Source organism: Chaetodon auriga, chromosome 11 (genome assembly GCF_051107435.1).
Source record: "Chaetodon auriga isolate fChaAug3 chromosome 11, fChaAug3.hap1, whole genome shotgun sequence".
Classification (NCBI taxonomy): Eukaryota; Metazoa; Chordata; class Actinopteri; order Chaetodontiformes; family Chaetodontidae; genus Chaetodon; species Chaetodon auriga.
Genome location: NC_135084.1, coordinates 15,853,118 through 15,870,242, shown reverse-complemented (window position 1 = coordinate 15,870,242; position 17,125 = coordinate 15,853,118). Strand labels below are relative to the sequence as shown.

At 41.2% G+C, this 17,125-nt stretch overlaps 3 protein-coding genes across 7 annotated transcripts in view; 1 reads left to right on the top strand and 2 right to left on the bottom strand.

Moving 5' to 3' along the window:
* The window catches only part of zcchc24 (zinc finger, CCHC domain containing 24), a 33,074-nt gene extending 24,408 nt beyond the window's left edge, over positions 1–8,666 (top strand). The window contains exons 3-4 of the mRNA XM_076742665.1: positions 1,637–1,801; positions 4,111–8,666. Coding sequence (XP_076598780.1) covers positions 1,637–1,801; positions 4,111–4,224 — 279 coding nt within the window. The 3' untranslated portion in view covers positions 4,225–8,666. The remainder of the gene's footprint in view (positions 1–1,636; positions 1,802–4,110) is intronic.
* A 1,173-nt stretch (positions 8,667–9,839) lies between these two features.
* ppifa (peptidylprolyl isomerase Fa) lies at positions 9,840–12,172 on the bottom strand. The gene is made up of 6 exons (XM_076742666.1): positions 11,965–12,172; positions 11,790–11,820; positions 11,564–11,652; positions 11,389–11,485; positions 10,484–10,559; positions 9,840–10,373 (listed from the first exon to the last, which is right to left on the bottom strand). The coding sequence occupies exons 1-6, from the start codon at positions 12,106–12,108 to the stop codon at positions 10,238–10,240; spliced, it is 573 nt and encodes a 190-aa protein (XP_076598781.1). The 5' UTR covers positions 12,109–12,172; the 3' UTR covers positions 9,840–10,237.
* Positions 12,173–14,082: 1,910 nt separating this feature from the next.
* Positions 14,083–17,125, bottom strand: part of zmiz1a (zinc finger, MIZ-type containing 1a) — a 99,691-nt gene continuing 96,648 nt past the window's right edge. For all 5 annotated transcript variants that reach the window (XM_076743112.1, XM_076743115.1, XM_076743114.1 and 2 more), the window contains one exon: positions 14,083–16,933. In XM_076743112.1, coding sequence (XP_076599227.1) covers positions 16,826–16,933 — 108 coding nt within the window. In that variant the 3' untranslated portion in view covers positions 14,083–16,825. The remainder of the gene's footprint in view (positions 16,934–17,125) is intronic.

Here is a 17,125-nt window from a genome sequence, read left to right as displayed (position 1 = left end):
ACGGAGAGATTTTTCGCATTCGAACAAACAGCTGTAACAGGACATTTGACTGTGTTCAAATCTCCAATTGAGTGACGAGGGTTAAGGTTGGACTTCTTGGGTAGCACACCTGGCGCTGTCATCGTAGTTTATTTTTAAGCTTCAGAATAGTCAGATTTGTTTTATTAGATAAAGTAGTGGCTCGTATTGCTGCAGCCAAAACCTGGAAAATGTTGTATTTTGGTGTTTTTAAGAGTGAGAATGGCAGTCTGTTTGGAGTTGCATCACATTAACTCGACCATTTGCAGGAGAGCATCCAAACAGAATGTTGCCATGGCGTTGTCTTTGAGATTGGCCGCTGATTGCATCAAGACAACCGTGTCAGTCTGCACAGACCGGTGTGCTGCAGGCCAGCAGAAGTCACATTTTCCAGCCTCCGTGCTGTCGTAGTGGGAGATGCGAGGCTGACAGTGGGGTTGAGGTCATGCTGTTGAGGGGCCAGATCGAAGCACAGCCGCTCATACTTAGGGTTGGCTCGCTGGTGCTGATGCAAAGTGCTGACGTCTATTAGGGCAGCGCCAGATGCTGCTGATTAAAGTCCCTATTACTCACACACGGGCTGGGACAGGGATACAGATTGTACCCCTCCTCTCACTGTCACTGCCCCGTACCCCCTACATTCACCCTGAAATCTGCAGCCAGGGTTAAAGTCATTGTACAAACAATCTACAGTCGTGCTGGTGCATCAGGAGTGGACTGGACAGGTCTGATTTTACTTAAAGCGCCTTTCCTAACCCTCTGGAAGGCTGCCATCAGTTGCATGCCGTGCATTAAAATGACTTCTTTCTGCCTTGTCATGTTTGTATCTGTGCATGAAGGCATTTTTAAAGTTTGAGATAAAATAACATGATGCCTTGCTGCTCAATTTATCTTCTAAATGGAAGTTTGTTTTTTTTTTGCCAGAATACCCACTTCCAGGCTGATCGTGACTGTCACTGGGCACGTTCTGACTTGCTTTTGCTCTTTTTCTGATGATGGAGCTTCAAATTGATGATGACAAGCTCTGACAAACTTACTAATCAGTGTACATTTGGGTTACTTTTGGCAGGATGGAGAGCAGTTTGTGATTTATCCTTTTGATGACATCAGTGGTGTGTTTGTTTGTGACATGCTTTTAAAGGGAAAAATGAGTCTTTTCCCCCAATGCTGTTATAGTGGCCTAAATAAAGTTGCCAACATGAAGTCATTGGAGCGGCTCCTCCCAACAGTATTGCCCTCAGGCTAGTGTTTTTTCATGGCTGACTGACTGTTCGTAATCATCTCCCTCATGAGAATCAGAGGAGTAATTTAACACAGCTGTAATGCAAGTAAATGCCAATTACACAAGCTCACATTGTGCCAAAATTGTGCGTAGGAGTGTGCTGTATGATGAAGTTGGACATATTAGCATGCCAAGCGCGGACACACCCTGCTGTCAGAGCTCATCATCCATTACTGTCCAGCTACACGCAAGAGCTTCTCCTAAAAAATGTTATTCTGAACTCTCAGCGCAACGCTTTCTGCATTCCTCAAGGATTATTTATCTGGTCAAGTATGTAGAGGGAATCATTTTCCCACATGTGCGTGCATTTGATTCACATTGCTTCACTCTTCACAGGCCAGACCCAAAGGTGAGGGGCTGACACCCTACCAGGGCAAGAAGAGGTGTTTTGGAGAGTACAAGTGCCCCAAGTGTAAGAGGAAGTGGATGAGTGGCAACTCCTGGGCCAACATGGGACAAGAATGTATCAAATGCCACATCAACGTCTATCCACACAAACAGGTACTACGGCCCTCATTCCCTCTCTGGCCATTTGCAGTCATGTCTTAAAAGAAAAAAAAGATTACTGGTGCACTTTAAGTGGTAGATCGAACCGTCTCAACCAAAGTTAACAGAGTCCAGACTCTGGTTTGCATGGCTGCGTATTGTCTTGAGGATATTCCAGATGGCCCCATTTAAATAAAATAAAAATCATACCACTAACAATAGCTTTTGCCTCTTGGTAATAAACCAGCACTGAATAAACTAATTACATTTCCTGACTTATAAAAGTTTGGGATTATTTACTGAATGTCATCAAATCTTAAAACAAATATTTCTTTATTAATGGCTCGCAGACACAAACTAACTCCGGGGTAATTGAGGCTTACAGCTGCAGAAAATTCCTCTCACATGTAATAATATGAAAAAGTGAAATCATATTAACCGAGATGCTGCGGAGTGTTTTTCCAAGCAGCAAACACTCAGAGGGAATTAACGCGCTGGTGAGCTGTCTGTTCGTCTTAACCTCCACCATTTTCCTCACAGCCTGTTGAATAAAGAGATGGATCGCCCGAGAAAGACCCCGCTCTGTGTTCATCAGCTGCAGATATATTTACCCTCTGCACTTCATCTTTTAATATTTATGCTTTTCCACATTCTTCTGATTCCACTTCCTGAAATAAAATTAGGATTACTGCTTGAGGCCCTGTTCGTTCTCAGAATACCACAGCCGACCGTGCTCCACTCTGTTAGCATAGAACGAAGCAGCGAAGGCGCTCTGCTCAACAAATTCACCCCAAATTTCTGACAAGGGGGCGAAACAATGGAAAGTGAATGCATCGTTTATTCCAAATCTCTTGTTTATTCATTAACATCCTCGTCGGTACGAAATCAGAAGCGAGAAAATGAACTGTAACCTTAAAAAGGCACGGCTGGAAGACTTCACTGACGAGTTCACTGAGGAGGAAACTCCCCTCGTCTCTGCCTCTGCGTCCTGTGGCAAAGCCACACACAGGCAAGCAAATTCCCTGCATTTGCAGTGTCACCCACTTAACGTATTTCCCCCTGTCAGCATTTGAAATGGACCACTAACCTTCATGTCCTCAAGTATCAAAGAGCTCGGCCTCTCAGCACGGCTCCTTCCCTCCCTGTGGATTCCCATAAATAACCTGAATATGTATTTTCCAGTCCCATCCGCATGCATAAAGTATTTGTCCCTCTTAGGTGGGAAATTTATTTCTTGAGTGCCCAGTGCATTTGGTTTAAATCAAGAGCATGATTTCCATGATTTCACACGTGTTTATAGTTTCAGTTTGATCCACTCGCTACAACATCTCTAAACAGTGAGCTCTCGCTGTCCGGCTGCCATAATCCAGATGACAGAAGCTTTGAGGAGATAAAAATGTTCATGCATCTCGGCTTTTTTCAACTTTTATGATGTGCTCACAGCGGTATTCGGGCGTATGTTTCGTACGTCGTGACATTATTTCTTGGGTTGAAATCACATTCACACATATATATTTTGGTTTGTGTGGCTGAAGAACCCAAAACCACATCATGCTCCAGCACCTCTGAAACCAAACCTTGATTCAGACAAAGACTTTCTTGGACACTTCAACAGGGAAGATGCCTGCAGCACAGGGGCTTGAACCCAGCTCCTTCTAACCGCTGAGGGGACCCCATAAAATATACATCAGATTTTCCAGCTTTCCACCAGGACCCAGTGTCTTTGACGCACCGATAGTAAAGTCTCAATACTTCCTGGCAGACTCATTAGTGCACTGAAATATCTCCTTGTCGCGACCCATGGTAACCTGGCTTCTTTTACTTAAGACAACTTGGAATAAGAAGCGGTTTTGTTAAAAGCCCTAACAAGAAGAGAACAATAGATGAGAAATAAAAATTTCCAGACGGATTGTTAAAGTAACCTCCAAACGTGCTGGCTGAGGTAGATTCCCTTCGTCCTCGATAATGATTCCAAGAAAGCCACTGCCATAGCAGTTTGCTGATATTTCCATACAGGTCACCATGATCAAATGCATGCTGGAGCTTTTTCTTTAATACCAAGCTGTTAAAGTGAGCTGCAAGTTTCCAGAGCCGGTGGTGCGTTGCCATATCTCTGCAACTAATTGCGCTTAGTACACGTCTGGTCTGTGAAGAATATGGGAGGGATGCTGGAGGCCAAAGTAATTAGGTGTATTGCTGAGGTGAATCTGGTGCCAAAAAAACTGTTTGCACAACTCAGAGGTTTATGCTGTGTGTCTGCTGCGTGGTTTGCTTTCTTCGGTGTTTATTCTGACTCATTATTGGACCTCTGTTTGCATCCTCAGCGCCCTTTAGAGAAGCCGGACGGCCTGGATGTGTCTGACCAGAGCAAGGAGCACCCACAGCACCTGTGTGAGAAATGTAAAGTCCTGGGCTACTACTGCCGCCGTGTGCAATAATCGTCTTTAATCAGAGTCACAGAGCAACTTTAGTGTCCCAGCTCCTATTGCTCGTCCTCCATCGAGGCTGTTAACTCACCCCACTCACCCCCACCTTGCCCAGGTTTCCCACATCCCCGCCATGCACACAACATGGCGTCCTTTCCTCCTCACGTCTTCCCCTCCTTCTCTCAGAAGCCTCACATATAGACGGTAGCTCTAACCCTTCCCTTCTCTCCGTCCCTCCTCTCAACCACCCGTGGAACACAGCTTTTAGTCACTACGCTTCTTTTCCAGAGACAGTATTGAAGATGACATCCAGGAATGAGAGGAACGTGTTAACCGAGGATCAAATCCATCTCTCCGAGCGATCTTCTTCAAAAACTCGCCAAAATCAGTGACTTTCCTACGCCTCATGCATCAGAAACCGCATAACCCCATTGATCCAAACTCGATTTTTAACTACAGCTTATCCTTGTATAGATGACTTAGCACCAGGCATGTATTTCATTGGTGTCACTGACAGTATTGGTCTCAATAGATTACCTCGCTTTGGGGTTTGTTGGCTTTGTGTTTACAGAGATCTGCCTTCCATTTCCCTGCCAAGTGAAGTGTGCGGTAATGTGATGAACGTTTAACCCGGGCCTCTCATGATGGTATAATGTATACGAGGCCTTTGATGTCTTGCCGTGTAAGGGTCAGCAGCACATCTTATTAACTGTGAATTAACTGAGGGACAATGTGCCATACATCCCTAGCTTACATTTGGCCTATTTATTTTCTTGTCGTCTAGTGTGCAATTTGAATTATAACTGGGACATAAAGAAATGTTTTTTTTGTATGTTTGTATATCACATTGTTGTGTAATTGCTTCCACGTGTCTTTACAAACTACTGTAGGTTCAGTTGCGTAGAGTCGCTCCTCGCTTAGATTTAGCGCGTTGCTAACAGATAAGGTTTCATTCGCCCTCCCTGGCGTATCAATCATCTACAGATGTTAGATAGGGAGTTCATTTTAAATCACAAGAAGGCCAGCTGAGAGGGAACTGTAGGGAAACAGCAGCAGTTTCAGTAACAATAATCTTGCTGTCCACAGTTTCTTGCCAGTGTCGAATGTTCAGTCTTTCAAAACATTCGAAAAAATTGAACTGCTTGCCACGGTTTGATTAGCATTACGAAACATGATTGTACTGTTCACACGTAAAGCCTGATTCGATTTTAACCACAGATTTGTAGAAGACAAAAGGAGATGTGTGTTTGAAAGAGATGTCTGAGTTCACAGTAACTGCCAACTGATGCCTGGCAGCATTAGTGGAGCTAAATGGAAACTTTTCCAAGGGCTTGCACCCTTCAAAACTATGTCCAACGGCTGATTGCGGTGTAGAGAGTGTCTAGAGGGAGGTGAAGCTTCGGAGAACTGCAATGTTTTTCAGGTTGGCTGAGAGACACGGGAAGATTTAATGGAGAACGGCTGATTTGTGATGTGGAGATGCTGAAGATTCAAGGATATACTGAAAGTGATGAATTAAGTTATATTCATATTCATGAGTGCCTACTATGACAGACCAATGTCTTTAAAGGAAGAGAAGTACACATCCTGTTTACATACATCACCGTGCAGACCTGAAGCACTACAGAGGAAATTAATGTAGTTTTGACTTATAGAAACCTGCCTTTCAAGGAACCTTGTTGTAGGAATTGTGAACTATTTAATATGTACTGTATTTGTAGCCTTATAAAAGCTGGTTGACTATATTTTATACTGCAACATACTGTATGTGCCTTAAAAGAGTTAAATCATTCTGAAGTATGAGGACTTGGAGGCCATTTGACATTGGGAAAAGACATGTGGGGACAGGCTCAGAGTTGGAGCAGTATACGCGCGTGTGGTAACTGTGATGCAAAGGAAGTTTAACGCAGGTTCAAGATGTGACAAAGGACTAGAGAATGATACAGTTCCTCCATTAGCAGTTTGAACTGGCATGGTGGGTGTTCACTTCAATGCAGTTTTGCTGTGTTGGAGGCACGGGCTGAAACAGCATTTCCAGCTGGCAATAACAATCCTACTGTGGTCTGTTGTCATGGAATATCAACAAAGATGTTATTTCTTAGTTGCTCCTCACGACAGAACGGAGTCGCATTTGAAATCGTGGACCTCACTCTTTGTTTTTTTTATCTATTGTAGTTGTGTTTATCCGAGGAGCCGTGGGTTTCGTCAAAAAATATACATGGTCACTTGCTTTAGAGGCAGAGTTTGCAGTGGCTGATAATGGTACCTTACAGTTTGGGGAAATTTAGCTAGATTCCGTCTGTGCAGTTAAAGGGGCACTCCAGTGATTCAGTGCTGCTGCTGCTGCTGCTCAAAGTTGGGAGGCTTGTAAGAACAGTCAATGCAGCAGAGAGTGAGATATCCCAGATAGCCCTTGCATGGCTCAGCCTTCTACAATTCCTATAATGCAACTCAATGCATCTGTCAGTAGACTTCCTCTGCCTTGTAAATGCCCACATCTTTCAAACACCACACCCCAAAAATGAGAAAATCCTGATGACATAATTATGATGGAGGTCATTTTCTCACACTTGACAAAGCTCCTCTAGAGCTACAGAAAACATTACACAAGTTTTCACAGTCCCTGTGACGCGTTAGCTGACCTTCATATGCAACATTGGTGGAGTGCCCCTTTAAAAGAAGGAATTGGCAGTTGTGTATCTATATTACTGCAGGTTAAATACCTAATCTGAATCTCCTTTCAGCCCGCCGTTGTTGGGAACAATCCATTTTTCTTACTGTTCACATCGTCTTTGTTTTGCTCTGTGTGATGACACTAACTAACAGGTCTTTACATCGGAACCTTACTGTCCACGTCGTACCGCGTGGCCGCAGTGAGAGGAATAGATACCAATGATGCCTTATGAACTAACCTCATAAACAGGTAACAATTTAATTGTGATTTGCAGAGTCCTGGCAGAAGAGAAATGAGAAATCCTGCTCGAGAGGTTGATTCCGCCCAGAGACATGTTGTGAGGAGGCCATTTTAAATGGCAAATCAAGAGCCAATGGAAGCAGTCGATACATTTGCAAAAAAGAAAAAGAAAAAAAAAAAAAGAGGAATCTCTGCTTTCAGACGTAATGTCTTGAATTTCATATACTTGACTTTTCTAGTACCTTTTCAGTTCAAATTTGTTATTTTCTATGAATGAGATGTGTATTTTGGGACACTTAATAGATGTTGAAATTTTTAAAGCAATCTGCAAAAACTCAAGAGTTATTTCCCTGACAAAGAAAGACTGTTTTATGTATATATTTGATGGCCATCATTTTCAAGATAGTAGCTCTTTTAAAGTGTTATGCAATATTGAAGCTTTTTTTGCGTGTGAAGAAGGGCCTATTGCTGAGAAATAAACAAAGCTGGGAGTTTTTTTTCTTTATGTTTTACAGTAATCTGAGGGGTTATCCTGCAGAAATATTTATGGAAAGATTTTTTACAACACTTTTTGTATAGAATATGCAACAAAGTTACACTAAGAAGGAAATATTGATGTCTACATAGAATATTATTAAAAAAAAAAAAGCTGGTACATAATTAATACCCTTTCTCAATTATAAGCCATTGTATTTTTGTGTCTTGTTTTATGTTATCAGTGTTGAATAACCCACAATGTTATTCGGTTGCTATATGTAACTAATTATGAGCTGCCATTTACATCTATACAGTCGCATGTATTCATTTTGTAAACAATATTATGAAGATATATTGTGTTAACATGCAGAAATCTCTTTTCTTCTTTCTTAGTGACGGATACTCACCACTGTATAAGCACGTTAAACTGTGAGATGTAGTTTGCTTAAAGCAGCAATGACGAGAAACTATTATAAAATGTTACGGTGTTATTAGTAGTTTAGGGAGTGTAAACTTTTGTCAAGAAAGCGTGTGTGACAAAGAACTGTTTTAGAGTTTGCATGTGCATGTGTTTGGTTTTGAATGAACTATTATTTTGTGCAATGTATTACTTATTTAAATACTTTACAGTAGTTTGCTCCAGTACATATTGTTTTTAACATTATCAGCAACTTCTGATTGGTATTAGTCCTCAAGTATTTCATTTACCGCTAGTGTAGCCTCTACGAATAATACATATTTACTGAATGTAATGTGTTAACACGTATGTGGTCAATTTGGAAAGTTGTGTTTGTATTCTTTACTGTCTGTATCACTTGAGATGTTTGTAATGCAATATTGCAATAATGTAATATTCGGATTGGACAGAACACAGGCGTGAGGTAGGGGAGACGATGATTTTGGGGAAACAAGGACAGTCAAGGTTTCGAGAGTAGACCACGGGTCTGTTTTTCATGTCCATGAAACGGCATTCCAAATTGTGCCTTATTTGTTAGTTGGGAAAATGTTTTAGTGCTTTAGTGCTGTCAAGAGTTTGATGAATAAAAGTCATATTGAATTAGAACTGCTTGGATTATGTGGTTTTTATTTGTTTGTTACCAGTAACTGGGAGGTGTTCACTGAGGAGTTTGTGGCCAAAAGCCACACACTGTTTTCTGAGAGCTCCCGTCTGTATAACATTCATTACAGAGAGTATGTTTTCATCATCATACTGCAGAGCGTCCTTCAGTGCAAGCTCAAACTCTTATGCAACACCAAAGCGTATAGATGACGACAAAGTAGTTTTTTTTTTTACTGATTATTCACGGTGGTTGTGAAACGCAAAAGGAACAGAGACTTTTTTCCCCTCTTTCCAGGAAAGTGCTGAAAGATAGCAGACACATCGAGCTGACAGGACTGGCTTTCAACACTTCAGGTCAAACTGTGGACAGGAAAACCAAAACACAAGAAAGGATGCCCGCTGACATGGGTGCCGTGTGATAAATGCAGACGTTTACAGCAGAAGAACCAGCTTGTACCAGTTGTAAAGATGTCATTGTTTTGCATGTGTATTAAACGCTGGCCGCAGCACCGCTCTCTTTCCAGCCAAGTTTCCGTGCACAATATTGGACGTGCATTCCAAATAACTAAAACTAAAGCAGAGGGTGGGGACCCAAATTATATCAAGTTTGTTACAACATCTCCAGCTCAAACAGAGTGAGAGCTGAAAAGTCTCTATAGCAACAATGTAATCGGAGAATTCAAACAAACGGTGGAAGGTCAGCGCGCATATGGTTTCATTTAGGGGCAAGAGCTGCTTTTTCACGTCGCTTCGTTATTTACTTTCATAAAGTATTAGCTCGATAAGCAGCACCACCCAGTCTCTGGCCTCCTTCTCTCTCTCTCTCTCTCCTCCAGACGTTCTGTGTTTCAAATAAAAAGGCCGTGAAAGGAAGAGCAGCCCACATACAAGCTGAAGACATTTTCAGGTTCCTTTATGGTTCCAGCAGATTAAATCATCTGCATTCACTGGGTCCAGTGAGGCTACAGCCCACAGGTCTGTCATCCGTCAACTGCATTCAAGTGATATTTCAGCTCCGCTAAAGGTGGATGTCACATGATGTCACATCCTGCTCCGACGGACAGGAAGTCAGTCGTGCTGCTGTCTAAAAAAAGCCGCTGGATCATTTCCAGGAAGCTTTAAAACCAGCAGGGTTGGTGGCACATGAGAGCAAATGTCCTGTACTAAGACCAGAGCTAGTAAAATCTGAAAGTGGTCATTTATTTGGCAGTAAATGTAGAGTAATTGCACAATAAGAACATTTCACATATTGGATGACTTAGGATGTGTACAGAAAGTAGATGGGCCAAGTTAAACCGAAGAAGAGCAACAAATCTGTAACAACTCAGGGAGAAATGCACCAGTGTAACTCCCAGTCTTCCCACTATTGGTATTATTTAAAAGGAAAAACACAATATAAACATGTCAGCCTGGTTTTGAACATGATGTGATAAATATATTGATCTTTGAACAACAAAATCAGCAGTAAAAATCACCTGCGATAGTTTGTCCTCCAAAGTATCAGGATGACAGAGAAAAGAGTAAATTGTTCCATACTGAGTCACCCAACAGAAGTCCACATGTGATCTTAAGTGTTATTTGATCTCCCCACAGTCAGTGATGACAATTTTTTTGATCACACCTCCATCATGTAAACCAAAGGATTCCATCGTGGTAACCACCTCCATACCTTCCTTCACCTGCCCGAACACAACGTGTTTACCATCAAGCCTGTCAAGAGAGAGGGAGACAAAAAGTGACTTCAACAACTGCTGGGTGATCAGATTTTGAGTCTATGAGTGGCTGAGCTAACAAATTAAGAAGTTCTACAAGGTGTTTACCATTCAGTTTTAGTCGTGCTGATGAAGAACTGGGAACCGTTGGTGTTTGGCCCTGAATTTGCCATTGAGAGTGTTCCTGCAGAGACCGAAAAGCCAGCAAGTAAATTGATTAAATGTGATGCAGTCAACAAGATCTTGACCTCCTTTTACCACTGAGCCAATGGCTTTAAGGCCTGACTGCAGTAAAGGAGAAGCATGACACAAGGCAACAGCTGTGTTAAGTGAAGGTCTGTTTCTCTGTTCTGAAACTGACGCAAACTGTGATTATGCAACACGTTGAAATATGCACCACATAATCAGCATGTGGGTGAAGTTTATTCAAGAAATGAGTTATTTTGATTAGTGCATGTTGACTCTCAAAAAAAAAAGAAAAAAAAAAAGTAGGTCATTCACCTGGGGATTGCAAAAATCACATCGGAGGGGGTTTTAGTGCTGCATGGGATTGGGCGCTGCCATCTAGTGGAGAGGCAGCTATACTAAGATTCAGGCAAATTACACTGTAAGGAGGCAAGGAAAGTGACAGAAATGTCTCAATTCATATCAGAGAAGATCTGCATTTTACAGTTACTTTCCTTTTTGATTCATTTGTTGATTTATTTCTTAATCATTTAGTCTTAAAAACATCAGAAAATAATGAAAAAAAGTCACCACAGTTGAGATACTGGAACTCCAGAATAACTGAACTGTAACTCGATAAATGACCTTATTAGTCGATCTGCTGTCCAGTTGACTAATTATTATTTTTAATGAATTCAATTTCAATATTATTCATCAGCCTATAAGATCTGAATAAAACAAGCTGCATGAAGTGATGATATGTATCATGGATGGATGCAGGATTTTGTCCTCTAAACAGAGATAAAGCAGGCTTTAGTAAATGTGGAAGCAAAGCTGTGAAGATGTACCTGGACCAGTGTGTTTTAATTTGAAGTTTTCATCTTTAAATGTTTTCCCATATATAGATTTCCCTCCTGTGCCGTTGTGGTTGGTGAAGTCTCCCCCCTATGACAGAAAACACAGCAACAGCCAAAATGGCAACCACTTCACCTTTATGTGCATCATCTTTACTGCCAGTCTTACCTGACACATGAACTCAGGTATGATCCTGTGAAACACAGATCCCTTGTATCCGAAGCCATGTTCCCCAGTGCACAGTGACTTAAAGTTTTCTGTGAAATTATTATTTTTTTATTCATGTTAAAATAAGTCAAGGACAACTAAATAGTTCTTTAAATAGTGGGAAAATAACTAATGTAACTCTTGATATTCAGCTGCTAGGTTAGCTAATAAGCACTGTAGAACATACCTGCAGTCTTTGGTACGACATCTGCATTCAACTGCAAGATAATATAAATCACATTTAAATTCAGGAGTGATTGTTTAAGCAAAGTTCTCTTAGGCTGACATATTTGAGGACTGTCAGACATGCTGCAGGTGAGGCGAAGGTGTTCTGGAGGGGCTAATGCTAACTAGCTAGCTACCTCAATGATTATCCTTCCGAGCGGCTCGTTGTCGGCCTCGATGTCCAGAAACACGACAGGGTTCTCGGAGGAACCGGAGGAAAACAGCTTCGCACCGGCGACGCCCAGCGAGCTGTATCGCATGCGTTTTTTAATTTGTAACATAGCTATTAGGACGAGGAGGACCCATAGGCCATGGGTGCTGCGAGTGAGTGTTTACATGTGACGTCAACGTCACGTGGGAGGTCATTCTTCTTCTTCGAGCTTTAACGGCGGCTTGCATCCTCGGTGTTGCGTTTACTGCCATCTTGTGCAGTTAGTTAATTCCAACAACAATATCCGGATTTTCAGTTTTTTGTCTTATCGCTTTCCCTTCCTGTTTTCTTAAGAAAGCTGACCAGATACTTCCTGCCCTGTCCTATATGCCATTTTAGCTTGCGCCTGTTATCCCTGACCCTTTTTTTTTATACCCTCCATTTGTCCTTTCTCTCTGTGGTAAATTTCCCTCTCCCCTTCTTTCTGTTGTGATTAACTCGCAGTGCGTTTGTTTGTGGGACCTGACAATGTTCACAAACTCCAGCTGGATGCTTCCCTATAACGTGGAGAGTCCCACGTGGGAGGTTTTAGGAAGTAAAACAACTTTATTTGGGTCAAAAAAACAAAAATCTCAAAGGTCCACTTTTATAGATGTTTGTTTTGGACTTTCTCAGTTTGGCAAAACGTACAGTCATTTATCAAATGACCAAAAGTTTGTACTTTGTTTGTGTGATAACAGCTAAACCCTCTCGATGACAGCTGAGGAGATCCATCCAGGAAAGCCAGGAGATGTGGTTGAAAGCTTCAGAAACACAGAGTAAGTGAACCTTATGTGGAGCTTTTTTTTTTTTTTTTTTTTTTTTTTTTTTCCCCCTCAAGCTGTTGTTTCCAGTTTTAATATAGTTTAAAACGTTTAAGACAACCTGAAGCTTTTAAAATCTATGAAAAGGAAAAAAGGCAAAAAAATGACTTTTTTTTTTTCAACTAATATTACTGCATTTGTGTTTATTAGTCATACTTTATTTATTCCAAATAGAGTTTTTTTTTTTTTTTCAGCCTTACTTTTCTTTTGAATTCCCTTGTGCCTCACTGTAAATTAAACTATTATGTTTTCATCTGGAACATTTAACTTTTAAGTTTTCAACAGCTTCAATCTATGGCCCATTAATTCATGACAGGAGAAAAGATGCTGATTACTTGCTACAGTGACTGCATCAATCCACTTTTTTCAGTATTCGTTTCAGCTCACAGGATAAGAGACGAGCACGAACAGCTTTAGAATAAACTTAAAACGGTCAAACAGGCCTTTTTTTCACAGCAGACTTTTTAACCTGTTCTAGCAGGAAAAGCACAGGTGTTACTGATAACATTAATCATGTCATCATGCACAATAGCAGGACCTTGAAAAACAGAGCAGCTACGAGGAGGTCAGTCATCATTAATTTTATTATTCACACCTGCGCCTTGCCTACTGTGACATGTCAAAACGGCCTCAGTGAAAAGGGCCTGCTGGTTATTCTGTGCTATTCCAGCTTGCATTAAATAATGGGGAAAACACCATTAACATGGGTAATTAAATTTGTGTCACTGTAAATTCTATGTATATTTAGTAAAGATTTAAAGATACCGTATGGATTGTGCAGCACAAGCTTAGAGCCTTTTTCATCCTTTTGCAGAATATGTAATGATTTAATGCTGGTTGCACTTTGTGTGTCAAAAGACGCAGAGGCCATTAATTGTGTTTCATCTGAATACATATTTATTAGATAAATATTAGGATGTCACGTCATCTAACTACATACAGATTTGCAAGACTAAAAATCACAATGTTTTTCTGACCAGTTTCGAATATGAAATGATTGTACATAGAATGTACAAAACCAAAGAGACAACTGCCACTTGTTGTGCCAATCACTTCAGATTGTACCTTTATAGCATACTTTGCCAAATTGCATAAAAATTATAAATTTGACAAAATCTTTTACAAACTGTAAATTTGGAAACAACCCTCAAGAGCCGCTCAAAGCTCAAAGTCTCCAAGTCCCAATTATACCTCAAAAGGTTTGAATAATTTTGTAGCACCTTTATAAAGTACACAGGTAATAGAGAAATACACAGAAGTTTAATATTACACAAAGGAAAAATGTCTTTTTTTTTCTTGGAAACCCCGTGTGGAGGGGTACATAAAGTATCTTACATAAATGAACAGGCGTGGTTAGAGAGGTCTGCACAGACGCAATCAAACACAGACTCGTTTTGCCAATTCAACGTCTGACAGGATGGAAGCTTTACAAATTCTAAATACACTATGCACACTCCCCCTGGAGAAAATGAATACATTTCTGTTAACGTGTCTCTATTTGTCATTTACATTATATACACGTATCCATTGCATCCCCGACCCCACCCCCGACCCCCTGCCACAACCTCCCCTCGTAATGCAAATAGGAGGGGGTTCTCCCCCAAATTTCATTTATAACAATATTAATTGCATTCTCTTTTAAATCCTCAACTCAATTTCCAACGTCTGCAATCAGACGGTACAATTTGTGTCGCTCAAATTACTAGACGTGATTCTGTGAAAGGTTACACTTACAGTTACACACTGTGTAGGGAAATAAAACATCCCAATGCGGCAGTGCATTGTCTTTAACAAACATATAGACGAACACAAACGACATCTGATCCTTCAGGTGTGTTATATGCAGGTGGTGTGATCAATTTTTAACATCAGTCAAGCCGTATTTGGTTCTTCAAATGGATCACAACTCTCCAAATAGGGGAACATACAGTATACTTTAAATTCATTGACTGTACTGCACAAAACTGTGTAAACCAAATGATAGCTTTCATAAAAACACGGGACAAAAGTAATAACTTAAAACAATAGAAAATGTGATGAAAATACACAAATCATGTTCACACGTTTTTGCTAATTGTGGTTATCAAAAGGTCATTATTAGGCCTCAGAACAATCCAGAGGACATTTTTGCACATTCTCACTTCAAATAAAGAGCACGAGGTCGCTTCCAATAACATTAAACAAATCATTTGTTGGAGAAATTTGGACCTCTGAGCTGCATTAACAATCTTTTAGACAGAAACAAAAGCAGCTCATTTAAAGCTGACTGATTTCTCGATTAAGAAAAAGAGGAAAAAAAAACAAACAAAAAAAAAAAACCCTTAAAACTCGCCTGCCGAGCAATTCAAATATTCCTGTCCACTGATGCATTGTCACAGGGTAATGGAAAAACTGTACACAATACACAGATACTCAACACAAGGCCAGTGAGAGTGCATTCGGATCAGTTTCGTTATAAGGGATTCTGTGTGTGTTTGTGAGTGTGTGTAGTCCTTGACAGACATACAGTACCATGTAGTTGCCAGTAATAGATAGGTACAGTACTGTACAGTCACAACGTATTCACAAAGGGTATATACAACAGCTCTGGAAACACTGTTGGATCATGCAGGATGTTTTTCCCAAAAAGATGCAGTTCAACAGTAACAAAACGAGGAAAAGGAAAGATCAGTACAATCACACAGGCGTTCCTATAAAATACAGTGATTTAAAAACTTCTGTAGACGTCTGTAGGATGTTGAAATCCCCCTCTTACACCAACATAATAATCCAGGCCCAAACCCCTTAGAAAAAGCATAGGACAACTTTGGTGATGTGTGTCTGATTAAAGTCAACGTGGGACGAAGATAAAACACGTAAAAAAAAAGGACAACAGTAATAAAAAAGAAGAAGAAGATGAATTTGAAATAAAATAATAAATATAAAGAGGAGAAAAAATGATTTGATCAAGCACGTTTAGGCTGGACAAAGACAACAGGAGCCATTGGCACACATGCACTTGTGAACAAAACGGTGCTGAGTTTGATGAGGAAGAGCGAAACGTTACAATAAATACACGAGAAGAACTGCAGACTGGCTGGAGAGGAGCTGAGTCACCTCCTCAAGTGGATTGTTTTCTCTTTCTTCCATTCAATATTTTTCTTCCCTCCTCTGCCTCAAACTTTCTCTCCCCGCTGTCTTTCTCAAACGCTCGCAGGCAAACAAAAAAGGACGCACAAACACACACACAGGTATATACACTCACACACTCACACGCACACACTACATTGCACAATGTGCACTCATTTCCTCTGTTGACACTGGAGGACATTTTAGCTCGTCCTTTCAGTGCTCTGATTCTGATGAGTTCCAGTTATTCAGTCACACACACGCACACACACACGCACACATGCTGAGACATCTGGGGTCAAAGGGCATGGCATGTGCCAAAGTTTTGGAAGAACACATTTGAAATAGGTTAAAAACACTCTTACAAGACTGTTTTTCTTTTTTTTTTCCACAAAAGAAAAATTATAATAATAAAAAAAAAACAAAGCTACAACACTTTTCTGTCTCTCCTCCGTGTTGTTTACACATGATTATTATAGCTGCACAGTTTTCAGTTGAAAAAGTCACAAATATCATATATGTATATATATAATATCACTTTAGTGCCCGCCAACATGGCTGTAAATGATGTGTTTCGAGTCAGGCGGTGGAACTGGTGCGTGGAATCTTTACACGAGGGGGGAAGGAGAAAAGAAGGGAGTGCGGGGACGAGCGGCGTGCCTGCTTTCTCCTGTGGAGTTCCCAAACAGGCGCCTCTTTTCAGCCGCGCTCCTATGCCACACATTATCTGTAGAGACCGTGTACGTATGTGCGTGCGTGAGCATAGGAGGCTGCTTGAAGTGTCGACAGGAGGTCGGTGAAGTGCCTGTGGACGGACAGTCAAACACATCACGACCCCCGCAGGTGCAGGAGGGTTTTTGTAAGGGAGGCGAGGGGCTAGTTGTTCTCGAAGAGGGAGAGAAGGTCGTCGTTGCTGTTGGCGGGAAGGTCGGGGGGGTCCAGGTATGATAGCAACTCGTCCGGGTTGGCCAGCTCGGGAAGCAGCTGTGGACAAAAGGCAGAAAGAGGCCAGTGAGCGGCAAGGCTAAACGACCTGCAAAGATATTTATCTTTCTGACGGCGGGCGACTTTGAATCATGCTCCAGTGTCTCGTGGAAGCCCGCGTCCATGTAAACACGGCTACCATCCGAAGCAATTTGAGAGTCAGAGCACACGGCAAAGAGATGAGAGCAGCTG

What these genes read in the sequence shown, in the direction of transcription:
- ppifa (XM_076742666.1), bottom strand. Translation starts at nt 12,108, where the DNA reads ATGTTACAAATTAAAAAACGCATGCGATACAGCTCGCTGGGCGTCGCC. An exon ending in TCGGAAGGATAATCATTGAG is followed by an intron (nt 11,821 to 11,964) that starts GTAGCTAGCTAG and finishes ATTATCTTGCAG; the next exon opens with TTGAATGCAGATGTCGTACC. An exon ending in TGTCGTACCAAAGACTGCAG is followed by an intron (nt 11,653 to 11,789) that starts GTATGTTCTACA and finishes ATAATTTCACAG; the next exon opens with AAAACTTTAAGTCACTGTGC.